The sequence below is a fragment of the Acinonyx jubatus genome, chromosome C1 (assembly GCF_027475565.1).
Source record: "Acinonyx jubatus isolate Ajub_Pintada_27869175 chromosome C1, VMU_Ajub_asm_v1.0, whole genome shotgun sequence".
Lineage (NCBI taxonomy): Eukaryota > Metazoa > Chordata > Mammalia > Carnivora > Felidae > Acinonyx > Acinonyx jubatus.
In genome coordinates this window covers 50,247,466-50,268,715 of record NC_069381.1, presented here as the reverse complement: position 1 = coordinate 50,268,715, position 21,250 = coordinate 50,247,466, and the positions used below count along the sequence as shown (strand labels likewise).

The 21,250-nt window shown below is 41.8% G+C and overlaps 1 protein-coding gene across 4 annotated transcripts in view; it reads right to left on the bottom strand.

Annotated features, from left to right (window-relative positions):
- Positions 1–21,250, bottom strand: part of PATJ (PATJ crumbs cell polarity complex component) — a 362,166-nt gene that overhangs the window by 8,374 nt on the left and 332,542 nt on the right. For all 4 annotated transcript variants that reach the window (XM_027059027.2, XM_053214164.1, XM_053214163.1 and 1 more), the window contains 3 exons: positions 18,963–19,085; positions 18,124–18,228; positions 1,674–1,780 (listed from right to left, as the gene is read on the bottom strand). In XM_027059027.2, the coding sequence (XP_026914828.2) occupies positions 1,674–1,780; positions 18,124–18,228; positions 18,963–19,085 (335 nt within the window). The remainder of the gene's footprint in view (positions 1–1,673; positions 1,781–18,123; positions 18,229–18,962; positions 19,086–21,250) is intronic.

Here is a 21,250-nt window from a genome sequence, read left to right as displayed (position 1 = left end):
GGCCAAATGGTAATGACGTCATGGGTAAGGCTCTACATTTCATGACTTTGGGGCCTTGTAAGTATTCTTAGTAACGGCCCACTGGTCAGATGTAAATTTGATTCATGTTACCTCTTGCAAACACAGCTGCCCATTTCTAAGCATATTGAAATGGGAATCTAGATGTCCAAAGTATTGTTTTAGAGCTGGGCCCTGGGAGCCACCAAATCATTAGAGACCTTCTAATTGTGCTTCTTCACTATTAGAGACCTGTTTTCAGGGGGAGAGGGAGGAATGCAGTTCCACTCATCAGATGGAGTTTGCCTCCATTTATCTCACATTTTCAATTAGTTTTAATTTACTTTCATATAGAAGACTAATAAAAAAAAAATCTCCAAATGTTAACAGTGGTTGGATTATAAGTAATTTATAAATTCTTTTATGCTAGGGGCCCCTGGGTGGCTCAGTCGGCTAAGTGTCCAAGTTTGGCTCAGGTCATGATCTTGTAGTTTGTGGGTTCGAGCCCCACATTGGGCTCTGTGCTGACAGCTCAGAGCCTGGAGCCTGCTTCAGATGCTGTGTCTCCCTCTCTGCTGCTCCCCTGCTCGTGCTCTGCCTCTCTTTCTCTCAAAAATAAACATTAAAAAAAAGAAAAAAGTTCTTTTATGCTAGTGGTTCCCAACTTGCCAGGAGCTGTGAAATTATACCAAAGGAACCAAGATTATAAGGGCATCTCTGTACTTCCATAGGGACATCAAATGATGCTAAAAATGCACTAACTACTCTTCCTATAAGGGCCCTGATTTTTTTTTTGGAAAGGGCCATTATAACTTAAAAATGTGTTAATTTTGTGTATTTGTCACATTTTAATAGCATGCATTTATTACTTTCATAAGAAAAAAGTAAAATGAGTTAAGATTAATATCCTTTCCTTAAGAAAAACAATCTCAAAGATGTCATGTAAGCTGTGAACTACCAGGAAAAAGTTGGAAAGGGTGGTGATCATCAGATCTTTCTAATCAACCATTCAGATCAGTCAACAAGCATTTACTGAGCACATACCGGTGACCAGGCACTGGCAGTACCGAGAGCATTAACTTCAGGCGACATTTCTCCAAGTATGGATCCTCGGCCTATGGGTAACAAAAGTGCCCTGGGGAACCCACTGTAGCCCACCTAGTCAGAATCTCTGAGAATGGGATCAGAGAAATTAGCATTTTTAAATATGCTTCTTAGGTATTTAATACGCACATTCTAGTTTGAGAAACACTGCTTTAATGAACAATTTTAACCACAATGACTGGTTTTAGTGAAGAATGCCAGGAGTTGTAACAGTAAGATTTAACCTCAGAACAAGATTTTAGCTTAGCAAACATAGCTCTTTGCATAATAAAGCAGGGTGCACCCAGGTTGTAAATATGGGATTTCTTAGGGAAGAAGGCACCATGTCAAAGTGACCAGATGTAGTGTGTGTGCAGGCCCCGTGACAGCAGTCTGTTAAGAAGTCCTATGTGAAGCAAAGCCTGGTGAGATATCAGGAAACCTTGGTGTGTTTCTGGAGATTCTCTAGGAGTTAGAAAAGGTAATATGTACTTCCCCCCTCCTCTTCCTTAGAGAGCACTCTAGATTCAGGAAAAGGTCTCACTGAGCCTTGCCCACACATGTAATAGGCACTCTGCAACTAGAATACTCACTCAGTGTCTTCTGGATGGTGTTCAGCCGTGGGAGAACCAAGATGGTAGCTCGCAGACATGTTTTCAAGCTGAGTTGCTATGGCGCTTATATTGGTATCTGCTACAACCTGGGGGAAAAACCAGAACAAGAAAATCCACTGTAAATCAGGAGAGAATTGGAGAAACCATACCATATTCAATGGCTGGTTCTCATCCTCATGTTATTCAGACTATCTGCAGCATTTGACACAAATGGATTATTCTCTCAAATGATTTTCTTCATTTGGCTTCCATAACACCATACTTTACTGGTTTCCTTTCTACCTGCCGGCCGTTCCTTCATATACCCTAAGCCTCTATTAGAGTGCCTCAGGGCTCAGTCCTTAAATTTCTTATCTCTCCCATCTAAACATCCCCTTAGTTATCGCCTCTTATCTCATCTCATCCCACTTGATAACTTAAATACCATCTACGTAATGATAATTCCTGCATCTGCAGCACCACCTCTTACCTCTAGATCTATATGTCCAATCACCAATTAGTGGGATGTCCAACACCAACCTTTATTCCCATAACCCTCCTCATCTCAGGTAATGGCCACTTCATTCTGTCAGTTTCGGCAAATGCCTTGGTATCATCCTTGACTACTCTTTCCCTCACAACCTGCGTTCAGTCCTCATAAAGTGCTGTTGGTCTTCCTACAGAATCATCTCTTGCCTGGAGTTTTACAAAAGCCCCCTTGCTTGTGTCCTTGCTTCAGCCCCTCCCCCACTCAGTCTGTAGCAGCTAGAATAGTCCTGTTAAAACACAGCAGATTATTTCACTCTGCTTAAAACTTAAAGCACAGGAAACCCAACTCCCTAGGATCACAAGCTCAAGTCCTTACTATGATCTACAAGGTCATCTGCAGGTGACCTACCCAGTTATGTCTCTGCCTTCAGCTCTTAACATTTTCCTCTGCATTCACTGGGTTCCAGCCACACTGGCCTCCGTGCTGTTCCTCTAACGTGCCAGAGGCATCTCCACCTTAGCGCTTTGCAAGTGGAACATTCTGTGTTCAGTGTCTGCATGGCTAGCTCCTTCACTTCCCTTAGGACCTTGGAGACTGTAACTAAAATTTCTACGCCAACACCCAGCCCAACATTTCATACCCTCCTTTGCTTTCTGATTCTTTTGTTTTGAAGAACAAAACAGAGGTCACATGCAAAGACAATAATACTCTCTAATAAACTATATATATTTTTAACCTTATTTATTTATTCCCTGTCACATCATATGAGAGTATGAGAGCAGGAAGCCTGTCCATTTCATTCACTACTGTATCCTCATTACGTTCAACAGTACCTGGCATATAGATGTTCAATTAATATTTGGTGACTGAAAGAAAGAATATCTGACTCCCTATTATTTTTTTAGATGGTTCCAGACAAAAGTATAGTACATGACATGTAAACACTTTATGTATCTGTAATCTTGCAAATAGTATTCAAGAGAAATATGGTATAGCTCCAACAGCTCATACTAGGACTGAGGTTCAATGAGTTCAGTTTCTGTCATTTAAATGGTGCTGTGCCTGAGTTTCAGCTTGCTCATCTGTTGAATGGGAATCAGAAAAGCCTGCCTTGTATGCTAAGCCTGGAGGTGTCTTCCACCTCTATGAGTTATCAGAGCTTCTTTCTCAAGAGCTCCTGGGCTACCCCTGCTTCTGATCAGTGGTTCTTCTTCTAGGGTATAATACTCAGTGCACAAGTATAGAGTGCAATGCAAAGAACTGGATTTGACTGCAGTTTCAGAATAAGCCAACAGAGGGCATGGCTGCCTCAATTGCTAAACTTAGCTGTATCTGTTAATGGAGTTTTTAGAACAAGGAAAGCAACAGGCCAGTCCTGGCAGAGTGAGAACACATTTTGGTGAAGTATCCTATTCCGGGGAAAACATGGCTGTGTGCAAGTTATGGAATCTTCTGGAAATACCATCCTATACAGAATGTCTGAATGAACTGGGCAAATATTTAGGATAAGAGAAAGAGGAAGAAACAGATTCTCCTTGACCACAAGAGCCCCTCTACTTTCCAACAGCCCTTTTTTTACTCTCCCCACAGCAAGTGTATTGGAGAAATTGTCTTTGCATGTGACCTCTGTAATTCTAACCTACACCATCTTCATGAACTACTCCATTCCAGCAGCTATCCCTAAACTTCCATTCAAGCAGCCACCAGACCTAAACTTCTGTGACCCACTTTCTGGCTTTCCCCATGCTGCTGGGGCCCACTTTTCTACCTCTTGGCTATTCTGTTGGCCCCTGTGGCTCAGTCCTGTACCCCCCTTCCCACATGCACACTCAGGGTCTAGGTGACAATGTATATATTCTCGTAGCTTTAAATGGCAACAAGGTGCTGACAGTTCCCAGCCTAGTCGGCTATATCCACTTGCCAATTCACCATCTGCATTTTAACAACTCAAAGGCTTATTATGATTAACACAAATTCAAACTCTTGATCCAATAACCATTTTTCAATGAATTTGAAAAATTCTTAGTAAATGGCACCTCTGGCTACCTAATTAGAAATGCACTAGGTGGAATATTGAAAATACTTGATTTCTGGCTGGTGACGACTGTCCAACTAGAAAAGATGCCAGGATGCTAACCACACAGGTACTGTCTCTGAATATCAACCTGATACATCCGTCTCTCACCTGCCATATGCAATCCACCACCAAGTCCTCTGGATCCTACCTCTAAAGTACTTCTCAAATCTGTTTTCTTTTCACCTCTGTGGTGACCATCCTAATCAATTCATCATCACCAACTGCCTTTTAACCAGCATCCCCAGTCATCCTCTTTCAATCTCTTCTATACAACAGCCAGTTATCTTTTTTAACATAAAATGGAAAATGGCAGTCCCCTGCTTAAAACCTTCCAGTGGTCTCTCTTTGTACTCAGAATAAAATCCAGACTTCCTAATTATAAACACAAAGGTCCTCCCCTAGGAGGTCCTGCTCCTCTAATCCCATTATCTCCTTCCACTCCTTTATTTGCTCCAGTTCTCTCTGTCCAGAATACCCACCCCTCCCCCTACCCTACCAAGAAAAGCCAGTTGGCCTGGTGTTCACTTAAAAGTCACTTTCCGTATACAAGCCTTCTTTACCACCAGTGTTTTAATTTCTCCTGCTTTCCTCTCCATAAGAATTTTTTCTTACAAATTGCAATAAGACATATTTGTGTGACTGTTAACAGGTCTTTCTCCCTCAATCACAGGATTCATGAGGATAAGGACTGCTTCTCAGTATTAACATGCCTGGCACATAACAGTTGTTTAATGAGTATTTGTGGAGTGAATGAACCCAAAACCTTCCTAAGGAATAGGGATTATGGGACTCAATCTTCTGAATTTCCACGGAACAGAGTGAGACTGATGGAGGTTACAAGCAGATTGGTTTTGGGTCCTGTTAAAGAGGAAAAAAAAATCTAATAAGGTAGTTACAGAATGGAATGGCACAGCTTGTTAGGATATGAGCATCTTGCCAAAGCAAGCATTCAAGAGGTTCAAAATCTATCAATTCGGGACATAGTAAAGGAGATTCCTATACTTGGTGGGAATTTGGACTTGTACTCTCAGTTGACTGTGAAACAATCCACCCATTATGGGGCTAAGGAAGAAAGTCAGTAAAATACTATTTTTTCTTCTTTTAAGTAGGCTTTATGCCCAACTTAAAGACTTTAAGTCATGACCTTGAACTCGTGAGTCTGAGATCAAGAGTCAGATGTTCCACCAAGGGAGCTGGTCAGGTACCACAAATACTGTTTTTTCTAAGGTACCTTCAAAAGCCAAGCTTTGATGGCAACCTGATCCTTTATTTGCTCATTTGTCTAATATATAACAGCACCACAACTAATGAATATAAACTGAGCACTTACTTTATGCTAAACACTCTCCTGAGTCCCTACGGACTCAGGTAGGTACCACTATTGTTTCCATATGTTGGGCAGAGGAACCTGGAGCAGAGAGATTAAGTAACTTTCTCAAGGTCAGTTAAGGAGTGAAAGCTGGATTCACTTCCATTTCATTTTATTCTAGAATCTTGGGCAGTGTGAGGGTATAAACATGGTCTTGGACCCTCACACCAGGCAATCTGACTCACAGTGCATATGATTAAGTAAACTCTAGATATGGTGTCAAGGAGGAAGAGGGGCAGAGAGATAGTTGAACAAGCAGTTGCAAATAGAGCAGATCATCTGGATGTGTGCTTGGCAACAGGTGGAAAAATGTCCTCACCCTCACAGGATACTATATGAAGAGGGCTCAGGGCATGGGAGACATATGCCCATGGATATTCCAGAAGGACAGTTTTTTTTTAACTTTTAGAAAGAGAATACCCTTTCAAGAGTCCACGAAATCAACCATGTAAGTTGTGAAACCAAAGTCACGGTTCTATTTGGGTAAAAATTAATTTTTTTTTATCTAGCTAGAGAAGATAAAAACACTTCTAACAGCACCATTGTACAGAAAAACTCACATCCCTCCAAATCTGAAGGCCTCTTGCTCAATGCCAACCCTGAAATAAAAAGGCCACTCCCAGCCACTGATAATATTAAATCCTAGAGAATTACCTAGGATCCTTGGAGCTGTGCAAGCTCCTATTTTGTAGGAGTGGAAGCCAAGAAGCTAGTGGGAAATATGAAGGATTTTCACTGACAGCAGTCTTTTGTAGGAAGGCAAGGAGAGAATAAACTCATCACTCTCAGAAAGACTTTATAGGCCCAAGGCATTTGCATTAACCATCGTGGTCTTAGAGTTGATTGGTCTTCCCAGGGATTGACTTAGGAAAGACCATAATCTGATCTTGGAAAGGTATGTATGTTCAGCCGGGTACAAGTCCAAGGAGATGTGGCCTATGAGTGTTCAGTGCAGCCTCTGAAGTGCTCTTCCCTCATCAACATCAGGGACCAAATGGCATGGAGGTAAGGCTGGGAAAGGTCTATTTACACTTTCTGAAGAAGGGCAAAGGCAAACAGACTAATGGGAAGTTTACTCATTTTTTTTTAAAGTAAATCTTCAACTCCTGGGGACAAACTTCTCTGGTAGGTTCTGAGGATAGAACCAGGAGCATAGGAAACCAAGGGAGAGCAAATGTGTTCCCTCCCTCCAACAAACAGGCTTACAGTTGATGTGATCTAATGTAGGGGACAGATATGAACACATGGCTCAATGTGGAGAGAAGAGAGGGGAAAGATAGGGCTCCTGGGTGAGGCAATGAAGGCTTTGAGGTCCTTAGATGATAGGTATTAAAGTCTATACAACCTGAATATATGAGAGCTGTGGTGTCTGGGGTCCTTGGACCTGGCTAGGGCCAGCTCCAACTCTTAAGATCTCCACCCTATCGTCTGGCTTTTTACATTCCTCACATCAGCAACCTCTTGCCTCATCCCTCATCCCCTCAGGACTGGAGATGTAGTAGATGTCCTCCTTGCTTCCCACTCACCCTTCAAAACCATTAACCTGGTTCAAAACCTATGGGCCCTTTAAGATTATGTCCTCTTTACTGTTGCACATAGTGCTGCTACATGCATCTTGAGTGGTCCTTTAAGATAATCAGATATGGAACTGCTGGGTGATGGGTATTCACAGAGTAGATTTAATAGGTCTTCTGAAGCTGCCAAGTGGTTGCAGCAGTGTTTCAACTCTCACCAGGTTTAATGAAAGTACTTCATTTCCTCACCTTTTCCCCAGCCTTGTTATGATCAAACATTTAATAAGTGCCTACCTGAGGAGACGGAGACCACTGGTCTAATGGAAGAAGAGGAGGAAATCCCTGCACTTGAGGAGGGGGAGTCGTGTGAAATGAAAGAGGATGAGGAAGTCACTCTACCTGAGAGGAAGGCTTGTGAAATGAAGAATCGGGAAGAAGCCCTATCCTCTGAGCCTAATGAAAAAGCAGAGACCTTTCAATCAGTGGAAGAGGAAGAACCAATAAGGATGTTTCCCCCTCCAACTGCCCTTGTGCCTCATAATGTGTTTCCCCCTCCAACTGCCCTTGCCTCTCACAATGTGTTTCCCCCTCCGACTGCCCTTGCCCCTCACAACGTGTTCCCCCCTCCGACTGCCCTTGCCCCTCACAATGTGTTTCCCCCGCCAAATGGATTTCCTAATCAAACTGTATTTCCTCCTCCAAGAGGGTTTCCTCTTCAATACTCATTTCCTTCTTAAATTTTGTCTCTTCCTCAAACCCCTTTACTGTAGGAAAGTATTTACTCTGATATGCTCTCATGCCTTGGCTTTCTGTGGCATTCAATAATTTAGGTTAAAAGCAAAACTAAATTCAGTCAGAATTGTATTTTCTATATTAGAGTGATGTATGTTAAAAAAAAAAGAATGATGTATGTTTAATACTTTTTAATTGAGTAATAAAGCACAAAGTTTTATTGCATGAACCCTAGGATGAGTACTTTTCCTTAAAAATAGGTTTGCAGGGTGGGGAGGATTGTTTTGGAGAATTGAGAAATTGAAATATTTTCCAGATAAGTAGGATACAACAATGTACAAAAGCTTGAGCTCCTTGCTTAGAACTTTCCTGGGCCGCTGATAACGTACAGGAATAAGATTAGCCCTTAGATTTGTTAGGACTCAAATCTTGCCGTACAAATACAAACTCGGCACTCACACCCAACCTGGATCCTAGATCCATAGGGTAGATATGCTGAAAACCGACAGGAAGGCTATCAAGTTAGGGTGATCTCTGAGAAAGCTGGTATCTTCAGATGGGGCACAGAACAGAAGAACAAGAAAAGCTTGCCTTGGGACACCTCAGTGGCTCAGTCGGTTAAGCATCTGACTCTTGATCTCAGCCCAAGTCTTGATCTCAGGGTTGTGAGTTCAAACCCTGCACTGGGCTCCATGTTGGGCATGAAGCGTACTTAAAAATATAAAGACACAAAACTTGCCTTGTCCCATGACTGGTATTTGGTGTAACTTAATGAAGTAGGAAGCACATCTGCTTCAAGTCTTTATTTAGGATCTAATGACACTGATTCCAGTGACATCAGAATATACTGATTTCAATGTATCTGTTTTAAAAATATAAAGGTTTGAACTGTCAAATGTTTTAAGTTTGGAGTAAAATAAGGGGCAAAGTGACTTCTGGTCACATCAATATCTAGTGGCACACACCTCAGGTGCCACAAGGAAAACCACTCCGTTTCCAGGGTTTTAGAGATGTTAGCATCTACTGACTTAACGCCTGTGTTATTATAATGAAAGTAATAAAATGCCACTTATTTAATGCTTACCATTGGCATCCACGGTTTTTATTAAACATTACACCTCATCTAATCCTCATGGCAACGTTGGAAAAAAGGAGCTATGATCCCTATGTAGAGAAAACTCAAGAGTTAAGCGAGAGGACCCAAACACACAACTCTCTGACGCTAAAGCCTATGTGTTCTACAGAATTTTCACTGGTCTTCATTTCAACTTTCAAACCTTTAGCTCTTTGTCCTTTTCCTGGAGCTTACCACCCCCTTCCTGGCATCACGTGGTCACATCAGGCCCTCCATAGATCAGCTGGTTACATATTAGAAACACCTGGGAAGCCTCACCCTCTCTCCATGCCACATCCCAGACCAATTGAATTCATGTGGTAGACCCGGGAACCAGTAATGGAATCTGATTTTACTGTGCAACCAAGGTTAAGAACCGCTCACAAACCATTCCTTTAATGATACTCACAGGTGCCTTTAGATGCTTGCCCTGTACCCTCTATCACACACCTTTTCCATTCCCAACCCAATCCATCTTTTTCCTCTAGTAGAATTTTTCTGGACAGATTGGGACTGTGATTAGTTCTCTATAAGTTCATGTCTTTTAACTTGACCAGCATAGCTCAGCAACCCAGTCAATATGACCAACACTTACTAGGCATGTACTCTAGGCCAGGCCAGGTGCTAGAGGCACAGTCATTATTTTGAATAAATTCATGCTCTGGGGGCGGGGGGGGGCATGACCCCCAGGCATTCCCTATTCTCCAACTTTCTGGTTTCTAAAGAAAGGATTTCACAAGATCTATAAAGAGGGGATGAAGGTGGGGTGCCATGGATATTCCAGGCATTGAGAAGAACGTGCTTTACTCTAAATAATGCACAGCTCCAGTGAGTCTCAGACTGGTCTCTGAACTAGCAGCAGTATCACTGCAATGATCATCATCATTAGAAAATTTGTTTCTTTTAAAGATTTTAAGTAATCTCTACACCCAACGCAGGGCTAGAACTTACAAGCCTGAGAGCAAGAGTCTCTTGCTCTATGGACTGAGCCAGCCAGGTAGCTCTTCACTGCAAAATTTTTCATCTTCTTTTTCAGAGGTAACGTCATCCTTACCTTCTCTTTTCTATCTCCCTTGCCCCCAACTACTCCTTTGCCCTCTACTGACTTGCCACCAACTCTGAAAGAAAATCAATTTCTTTAAAGATTGCCCGTGATTTATCTGCCAGTTTAGTGACTTTTCCAGTTTTATTTACTTCTGCTTCATTGGTAAGTGTGCCATTCTTCAAATTCCTTTCTCCTTTAGTGTCTAGAACCTGTATTCTTGACTCCTGGATCTTTTCTATTTTATTTTTCCAGCATATTTCTTCTTGAGTGCACAGGATAAGAAACTAAATAGTATGGCACATGATAAAAAATTAACACTCTTCACTCTCTAGAGACACACTAAACTTTTCAATTCTGGAGGTATATACAAGCTAAGTAATATGCTTATAAGCCTATATTAAAATTTATCATCTTATTGATGTCTTATCAACTCCCTATTTTGACAGATGAAATATTCCAACAGATGGAAATTTAACTTGCCAAACTTTTCCACTTTTATATTATTTAAAGTTCTACTTGTTGCCTGTGTTTCTTTTTCAATTTTTTTTTAATGTTTATTTTTGAGAGCGAGAAACAGAGTGCAAGTGGGGGAGGGGGAGAGACAGAAGGAGACAGAAACTGAAGCCAGCTCCAGGCTCTGAGCTGTCAGCACAGAGCCTATCATGGGGCTCGAACTCATGAGCTGTGAGATCATGACCTGAGCCGAAGTCGGGCACTTAACGAACTGAGCCAGCCAAGTGCCCCATCTTTTTAATAGTTATTTTAGAAAGAGACTCTCAAGCAGGCTCTACGCTCAGCATGGAGCCCAACACAGGGCTCAATCTAATAACCGTGGGATCATGACCTGAGCCGATATCAAATGTTGGATGCTCAACCAACTGAGTCACTCAGGTGCCCTCCTGTGGCTCTTTAAATATACTTAAACCTGGTGCCGGGAGAACGAGACAGCAACATGCAGAAGAATGAAACTAGACCACTTTCTTACACCATTCACAAAAATAAACTCAAAATGGATAAAGAACCTGAATGTGATATAGGAAACCATCAAAACCTTGGAGGAGAAAGCAGGAAAAGACCTCTCTGACCTCAGCCACAGCAATTTCTTACTTGACACATCCCCAAAGGCAAGGGAATTAAAAACAAAAATGAACTATTGGGACCTCATGAAGATAAAAAGCTTCTGCACTGCAAAAGAAATAATCAACAAAACTAAAAGGCAACCAACAGAATGGGAAAAGATATTTGCAAATGACATATCAGACAAAGGGCTAGAATCCAAAATCTATAAAGCACTCACCAAACTCCACACCCGAAAAACAAATAATCCAGTGAAGAAATGGGCAGAAAACATGAATAGACACTTCTCTAAAGAAGACATCCAGATGGCCAATAGGCACATGAAAAGATGCTCAATGTCGCTCCTTATCAGGGAAATACAAATCAAAACCACACTCAGATATCACCTCACGCCAGTCAGAGTGGCCAAAATGAACAAATCAGGAGACTATAGATGCTGGAGAGGATGTGGAGAAATGGGAACCCTCTTGCATTGTTGGTGGGAATGCAAACTGGTGTAGCCGCTCTGGAAAACAGTGTGGAGGTTTCTCAAAAAATTAAAAATAGACCTACCCTATGATCCAGCAATAGCACTGTTAGGAATTTACCCAAGGGATACAGGAATGCTGATGCATAGGGGCACTTGTACCCCAATGTTTACAGCAGCACTTTCAACAATAGACAAATTATGGAAAGAGCCTAAATGTCCAGCAACTGATGAATGGATAAAGAAATTGTGGTTTACATACACAATGGAATATTACTTGGCAATGAGAAAGAATGAAATACGGCCTTTTGTAGCAACGTGGATGGAACTGGAGAGTGCGATGCTAAGTGAGATAAGTCATACAGAGAAAGACAGATACCATATGTTTTCACTCTTATGTGGATCCTGAGAAACTTAACAGAAGACTGTGGGGGAGGGGAAGGAAAAAAAAAGTTAGGGAGGGAGTCAAACCTTAAGAGACTCTTAAAAACTGAGAATAAACTGAGGGTTGACAGGGTGGAAGGGAGGGGAAAGTGGGTGATGGGCATTGAGGAGGGCACCTGTTGGGATGAGCACTGGGTGTTGTATGGAAACCAATCTGAAAATAAATTTCATATAAAAAACATATACTTAAACCTCTGTGGTTCTAATCATTTCCAACCATCTCTTTTCTTTTCATTTTAACATTAAAGATTTACTTGTCATATTTTCCTTCCCACTAATACATACCAAATACCCAAGATACTATTATTTCATGCATTATGATGTTTGGTTGTATTAATTATTATGAGTTACAATGTTTATGTAAATGTTGTTTATACTGAGTCAGCTACTGTACTGTGATTACATTTCCTTTTCTTGGTACAAGTTTATTTTCTCCAAAGTTAATAATGATCTCACTTTAATTTTTATATATTTATCAGTAATTAAGCCCCAAATTTCCCCAGTAATTCCAAAATTCCAATTTAGTTAAACAGATAAGATAATCCATCTGTTCCTCTTCCTTCCTTTTGATTCAGTGGCATCTCAGTCTCTTCTCCCCCTGCTCCAATTTGGGCAAGTTGTTCTCTGTGCCTGCCATACAGCTGTCCTGGGACTTCCACGTTCTTCAGCACTGAATCCATGGGCTTCCCTCTTTCTTACTTTTCTTATTTTCTTACTTGCTTTTTTGCTGGAGTACATCCTAAAGTAAGTTTCTCAGAAACACACTGCTGAAAAAGAGGTGCCGTTCGAATCTCTTGTTCTTTTGTAAGTAGCTTATACTTTTCTCTTTGAAAGTTTTAGAAGCGGGGCACCTGGGTGGCTCAGTCAGTTAAGCATCCAGCTTCAACTCAGGTCATGATCTCATGGTTTGTGGGTTTAAGCCCTGCATTGGGCTCCATGCCGATGGCTCAGAGCCTGGAGCCTGCTTCAGATTCTGTGTCTCTTTCCCTGCCCCTCCCCTGCTTGTGCTCTCTGTCTCAAAAACAAATAAACATTAAAAAAAAAGTTTTAGAAGGTATATAGGTACTATACTTATCCTGCTTACTACTTAATGGACTTTAAGCTAAGATTTATTTCTTTCTTATTTTTCTGTTTTCTTTTTGCAACTCCTATTGGTTGGATATTAGATCTCCTGAATTAATCCCATGTCTTACTTTTTCTCTTCCATTTTCAACTGAGAGTTCAAAAAGAAGCCACTGTTTTCTTTTTTTTAAATTAAAACTTTTTTTTAAAGCTTATTTATTTTGAGAGAGAGAGAGAAAGAGAGAGAGAGAGAGAGAGAGAGAGAGAGAGAGAGAGAGAGAGAATACCAAGCAGGCTTTGCATTGTCAGCACAGAGCCTGATGCAGGGCTTGAACTCACAAACCATGAGATCATGACCTGAGCTGAAATCAAGAGTCAGATGCTTAACCCACTAAGCCACCCAGGCACCCCTGTTTTCTCTATATTATTAAATATGACATCTCTCTCTCTCTCTCTTTCTTTCTCCCAACCAGCAGTTGGGCCCTCTTAAGCAATTATCTTGTGTTCTGGAGAATGTCCTCAAAGGACTACTTCCCAAACTACTTTGTAGACAGACCCTCAATGAATCTCCCTGATTTCAGACTCTCTTCTCCTGCCTTCTATACTTGCTGTTGACTCTAAGCCTTTGTCCTGTCTTGTCATCACTGTTTTCATTCACTTATTCAGCCAATATCTATGATGTATGTAATGTGCCAGGCAGTGGGGATGGCGACACTGAAAAGCCTCAGATGGCTTTATTTACCCAGTTCCCAGCAATGACGTCTCCCTGAACATTGGCCAGTATTTCCTCTGCCTGCTGGCCATCTCCACTTGGACGTCTCAAACTACAAATGTTCTCTCCTCTCCCAGAATACTCCCCTACATCCTCTAGTCTAGTTAGTGTTACCTCAATCCACCCATTCTGCTATACTCTCAAATATTTGTAAAATATCTTAAAGGACCCAGAAGAAGCCTCACAAGTTCCTTAAGTGATAAAAGTCCCTGATATGCTCTTTTTATCTTCTGTGGTCTCAAAGAAAGATACATATACGTTTCCTGGCAGAGAGTCTGGGTTATCTGATTTTGTCCAAAAAAGGCTTTATGGTCATTCTACAGACAAAGGAGCTTAACCAGACAAGCTCTCAGACTACAAAAGCAAATATAATTGACCCCTTGTAGCCACATCGATCTCCACTGACCAATCTATGACTGATAATAAGAAATCATCAGACTTTAAGGGCAGAAATATCTACCTCCTTATTACACCCAGAGATAGCAATTTATGCTGTAGAGAGAAGCTTCTGGAAGTGTTGGTCATCTCTTCCACTCTTTCCCCTTCTCTACCCTGTAGTCTGCTGACCTTAATCTTTCCTGTGCAACCAGCAGTTGCTGACTGCTTTGCATGATACACCGACAGTAAGTCTTTTCCACATCATCAGACACAATTACCTGACCTTCCCTACTCTTCTGCCAATGGGCTGGCTCACCTGATGATAAAAATAGTTACCTAGTGCCAAGTCAGCTGTAATAACTATATTGCTGGTACTACATGCACATTGTTTTAATTAAGGCAAGTACACTATGTAACTGTAAGGCATTTGATGGAGGACATAAGAATTTTCTGGATTTTGTGTCTAATGCCTTTGGCAGCACATATGTTCCATACCCATAACTGTGTAGATTATAACTGTAAAAATCCCAAAGGATTCCATTAAGCTTTTAATAGCACATGTTAGAAAATAACACTACCAACTAATGTGATTAATGCAAGAGAACATTTTAAAACCAAATGTCATTTTCTTAAAGTACAGAAATAGGAAAAATGAGGAACTCCCTCAAAGGTGTGTTAATAGGGGTAATTTGGCAGAGTGAAGTGTTAATTCTGCATGGGAGAGCTTGAGTTCATTTTCATTTAAGTTACTTTTACAGTTAATGTTACAATTTTGCACCGTCTTCTCATTTCTTTGTGAAGAAGGTAGAGCTGAACAAATTACGTCAATGTATGGAAATATCGATAATACCAATTTTGCTAAGGGAGACTTTTTTTTTTTGTCTTGATGTAGTTATTATTTGAAATAACTTCCTTTTAAAGTTCTGTGTGACAAACGGTCCCCAGTCTGAGATGGAGGAGTTGCACTTGTAGGCCTCTAGGGGTCAGCATAACTCGAAGGAAGAGCAAGACTGTGCAGGCTCTGACCATGACGGAGGCGGGTAGAAGGAGGAATGTGACACGACAGCCTAACTTCCACTGAAAGTGAGGACAAGGAGTAGAGGGCAAGCTCACTTGACAGCCAGTGCCCATAGTGTTTTGATTTGTGTTCAGTAGAAACTCAGGGACCCAGATCACTGAGTAATATTTTGCCTATCACATAAACTCCCTTGAAACTACTGACAGTATTAAAAAAAATGTTTATATTTTGAGAGAAAGAGAGAAGGGGAACACAAGCATGTAGGGGCAGAGAGAGAGAATCCCAAGTGCGTTCTGCGCTGTCAGTGCAGAGCCCAACGTGGGGCTCAAACTCATGAACCATGAGATTGTGATCTGAGCCAATATGAAGAGTTGGATGCTTAACCGATTGACTCACCCAGGCACCCTACTGACAGTATTTTGATGATCCCTTCCTTACATGCTGCAGCTCATTTACTTTTGTAACATCTTTTTTGGCCCTTTGGATTTAGATCACTGAGATGGGAGAATTAAGCACCACAAATTTGTTCTCCTCAGTATAATGGCTTTCCAGTTTGAAACAACAATAATTGTTATTAAAGATTTTATTTTTAAGTAATCTCTATACCCAACGTGGGGCTCGAACTTACAACCCAGAGATCAAGAGTTGCCTGCTCTCAAAACCCTAGAGGAGAAAGCAGGAAAAGACCTCTCTGACCTCAGCCGTAACAATCTCTTACTCGACACATCCCCAAAGGCAAGGGAATTAAAAGCAAAAATGAATTACTGGGACCTTATGAAGATAAAAAGCTTCTGCACAGCAAAGGAAACAACCAACAAAACTAAAAGGCAACCAACGGAATGGGAAAAGATATTTGCAAATGACATATCGGACAAAGGGCTAGTATCCAAAATCTATAAAGAGCTCACCAAACTCCACACCCGAAAAACAAATAACCCAGTGAAGAAATGGGCAGAAAACATGAATAGACACTTCTCTAAAGAAGATATCCGGATGGCCAACAGGCACATGAAAAGATGTTCAACGTCGCTCCTTATCAGGGAAATACAAATCAAAACCACACTCAGATATCACCTCACGCCAGTCAGAGTGGCCAAAATGAACAAATCAGGAGACTATAGATGCTGGAGAGGATGTGGAGAAACGGGAACCCTCTTGCACTGTTGGTGGGAATGCAAATTGGTGCAGCCACTCTGGAAAGCAGTGTGGAGGTTCCTCAGAAAATTAAAAATAGACCTACCCTATGACCCAGCAATAGCAGTGCTAGGAATTTACCCAAGGGATACAGGAGTACTGATGCATAGGGGCACTTGTACCCCAATGTTTATAGCAGCACTCTCAACAATAGCCAAATTGTGGAAAGAGCCTAAATGTCCAGCAACTGATGAATGGATAAAGAAATTGTGGTTTATATACACAATGGAATACTACGTGGCAATGAGAAAGAATGAAATATGGCCCTTTGTAGCAACGTGGATGGAACTGGAGAGTGTGATGCTAAGTGAAATAAGCCATACAGAGAAAGACAGATACCATATGGTTTCACTCTTATGTGGATCCTGAGAAACTTAACAGAAACCCATGGGGGAGGGGAAGGAAAAAAAAAAAAAAGAGGTTAGAGTGGGAGAGAGCCAAAGCATAAGAGACTGTTAAAAACTGAGAACAAACTGAGGGTTGATGGGGGGTGGGAGGGAGGGGAGGGTGGGTGATGGGTATTGAGGAGGGCACCTTTTGGGATGAGCACTGGGTGTTGTATGGAAACCAATTTGACAATAAATTTCATATATTGGAAAAAATTAAAAAAAAAAAAAAAAAAAAAAAAGAGTTGCCTGCTCTACTGACTCCAGACAGGAGCCCCTGAAATTATTAAAAAAAAAAAAAAAATTTTTTTAATGTTTATTTTTGAGAGAGAGAGAGAGAGAGAGAACAAGTGGGGGAGAAAGAGAGAGAGTAAGTCACAGAATTGAAAGCAGGCTCCAGGCTCTGAGCTGTCAGCACAGAGCCCAATGCGGGGCTTGAACCCATGAACTGTGAGATCATGACCTGAGCTGAAGTCTGATGCTTAACAGACTGAGCCAGCCAGGCACCCCTTGAAATTATTATTTTAAGGCTAGAATGATCTGAGGGGCTGGCTAGCCCTCTCTCTAAGGTGCTAAATGGTGGGTTTTATTCTTTTTACCTGTAAACCGTTCACTACTACCTGCAGAAGTGTGGTGATTTTAATCATACGTTTTGGGGGAAATTCATTAGCAAGACTCACTGCAGTATCCTGCCTCTCAGTGCACCATATCAATCTCAGAGACATGTGAGGTGCTGAAATAGGAGAGGTAATTAACAGCATACCTCTTTCTTACTTCCTGGTATATTTCTTTGTGCATCTGGACGGGACTCTGGGGGACCACAGTTGATAAATAATTGTCTGCCTTAGTTGATGACAACCATACAGTGGGAATTTAACCGTGTTGGCAATCATTTATGCTAAGGGAAAAAGAGCATTGTATTTTTTCTTTCCTTTAAAAAAGGAGTGGAGGAAACAGTGCTTGGGCAGTTGGGTAACAGTTTTTGGGCATAAGAAAAGAAATCATTTCCCATTCCTCACAAACTTTGATTTACAAAAGAACGCTGGAAGCTAAAAGCCTTGTTGATTTATCATGTGAAGCAAAGAGTAATTTTTCTCCCCTTGTTATGCTTTCATATAATCATGCTCACTGCCTGTATGGGTGGCATTAAAGAATTTCTGAATAAAAATAATAATTTCTTGCTCTCAACCTTCATAATTCACATCAGCAAGCACCCTGCTGGGCGGTGATGCCTACTGCCAGTGACGCTCAATCTTTTTTTGCACGCCACTTATCTGCCTCGTGCAGCTGCGTGCTCCATTGATCGCAATACCTGCAGGATAATGCGCCCGTAGGCGTTCTTCAGCAGATTAACCACATCCCCGTGAGACAGCCCATCCAAAGGTTGCCCATTAATGCTGACAATCCGATCTCCAACCTGGAAGTACAAAAGTGGAAGAAAATCACTATCATTAAGAAAAATTAAATTTGAGAAGAATGCTTAAAATTCTTTGTAAGTCATATTTCCCATTTGAGGCTATTGTGAAGGTTCCGTGTTTCTACTGTGTATGCATGTTCCAGAAACATGAGGAATTTTTATGTCTTTCCCCAAATACAGACCAATCAGAGAAACAAGAAGGGGGCCAGCTTTGATCCTGAGAAGGCACGGCAGGCCACTTTTGTATTTTGGCAATGGTGGTGTTGTATACATCCACTCACCAGTAATAGTGGGGTGTACAAATTAACTGTTCAGTAAAGCTCTAATGAGGAGGCCAGATATTTTCTCCTTTATTTTTCTACCTAAGTTAAGATGGAGGGGCAATGGGGGGGGGGGGGGGAAGCATAAGAGCATTAATTCTGGTTGAAGGACGATTCTCAAGTCAAATCTCTCTCGGGGGAAAATTAATTTTGGGTGGAATGGAGTGCTAAAAATGGTATCGGAGGCTCTGAAAAAGGGCTGCAATTTCTTCTTTCATCAAGAAGCTTTGATACGAACAATAATATTTTTATATGCCCAGGGGCTTAATGAATTTTAGGTGTAAACTTTCTCCAATGCAGTTTGCCCTCCGTGTGGGTCTCTGTTGGAATTCCAACTTTAAACAAAGTGCCCATGGCTGCACCTTCGTCTCCTACCACATGCTGTTAGCACTTCACCATTCCCCTTTTGTTTACCTTAAGCTTCTGTGTACGTGCAGCCACACCACTGGCCTGAATCATGGCAATAAATATTGGGATATCTCCTAAGGGACTTCCTTTTCCTCCAGCAATACTGATTCCAAGGGCATCGCTGAGCTCCTAAAAAAGAAGGACAACACCATGTTCCTATACTTAATAAGAAAACCCCACAACCTGGTTGCCCCCAGATAGCTGTTGCACAAAATCCGTCCGTGCTGCAGGAAGCCAGGGAAACACAGGAGTTAAACGCAGTGCCTTTGGAGTCCGAAACACCTGTGTTTCAGTTCTAGCACTTACTTAGCTTGGGGGGAGGGATCTCAATGCAGTTCCTTAAGCTCTTAGAGCTTCTGTCTTTATATGTTGGTTTGAGGATTACAGGAGATGATATAGTGCAGTCTTGGCCTACAGAAAAGGCTCGGTAAAAGGCAACGGTAGGAGCACAACCAACAAAAAAATACAAAACAACCCTATGTTACTGCTCAGTTTAGTGGCCAATTTTGATGCAGACTTGGCAAGTATGATCTCATATGGTGTTTATGATTAAACTGCCACACATATCATGCTCTTCTGGGTGTGAACAAACACACTTGGCTCTCAAAGAGCTGCACGGCTGCATCACAATAAAGGATCTGAGAGGACACCCGCTGTAGGGACAGCCGAGTTTGCGGAGAGAAGTAAGATGTGACTGAAAGTGTTCGCTAGGATCACTGGGTGAGGCAGCCTGGTTCACGCGGACCCCGGTGAAGGGATCCTGGCTGCATTCCAGGCCTTCCCCATATTTGCTGCACAGGGTTACTATTTTTTTTTTTTAATTTTTTTTTTAACCTTTATTGATTTTTGAGACAGAGAGAGAGAGCATGAATGGGGGAGGGTCAGAGAGAGAGGGAGACACAGAATCTGAAACAGGCTCCAGACTCCGAGCTGTCAGCACAGAGCCCGATGTGGGACTCGAACTCACGGACTGTGAGATCATGACCTGAGCCGAAGTCGGACGCTCAACCGACTGAGCCACCCAGGCGCCCACAGGGTTACTATTTTAAAAATCACTCAAAGAATGAATGATGAGTTCCAGTTTCAGCCTGGTCGCATTGCACGGCTGTGGCATCCCTCTCCTGCTGACTCATTACAGTGAACAACTCTATCAAACACGGAAACAACTACCTGAGGTTTCTGAAAAGTAAAGAAACTCAAACAAATTGTGGTGGAGGGCCAAAACTTGGAGAAAAAACGTAAGGGGTGGATTTCTCAGCTGTTTTCCTGGCAGCTTGGTCCTGAGGGCGAGCCCCAGTCAAGGAGCTGTAAAGGTGGAGTCACTCTCTCTGATATTAACACCTATCTTGCCCCCTTTTATCTCTTCTGGCCACCAGAGCCAGAGAAACCAGGCAAGGGAGTGCCTGGTGGCTAGAGAATAAGGGAAGAAGACTAGAGTAGAGAGAGCCTGAGAGAGGGATCTCATCCAATAAGAGGGATCACACAGACTTCTCAGGCTCCATTCTAAGCTTCACACGTGCAGGACAGACCGACACGGAACCGAACTGGGATGTCAACCATCACTCACATTCTGAGCTGGAATGGGTTGATCGTCTGCTAAAGCATAAATATCAACACTCTTCAGAGTCTGTACAGCATAACGTTTATGAGATCCAGGGTAAAATCCTAAATTACTCAGTCTGCAAAGAACCATTTTCTATGAGACCAATTTTTTTAAGGGCTTTAAAATATGTAGAGCAGTTGAAAGTAAAAATTATAACATTGTTTGGTGGGGTTCTCAATTCATCTAAATGTAAACATATGACATCTATGGCATAAATGTTAGTGGTATGGTTGTGGAAAAGGGACCTATATGGTAGCAGGGTTTCTACAGTTTTAATTGATCATTTAAAAATATATACCACTTAGTGAGCTTCAATTTTACCTCATAAAGTTGGAAAAAGGGAAAAGAACAACAAGAAAAACCATGTATGAAAGAACTTTAAATTTTTTTTTTTTTAATTTTGAGAGAGAGTGCATGCACGAGCAGCCATGTGAGTGGGGGAAGGGCAGAGAGTGAGAGTGAGAGAGAGAAAGAATCTCAGGCCAGCTCTACACTGTCAGTGCAAAGCCCGACTTGATGTAGGGCTCATTTTCACAAACTTTGAGATCATGACCTGAGTCGAGATCAAGAGTCCGATGCTTACCCGACTAAGCCACCCAGGTGCCCCTGGGTGGCTCAGTCCTGTCAGTGTCAGACTCTTGATCTCAGCTCAGGTCATGATCATCCGATTCATGAGATCCAGCCCCATGTT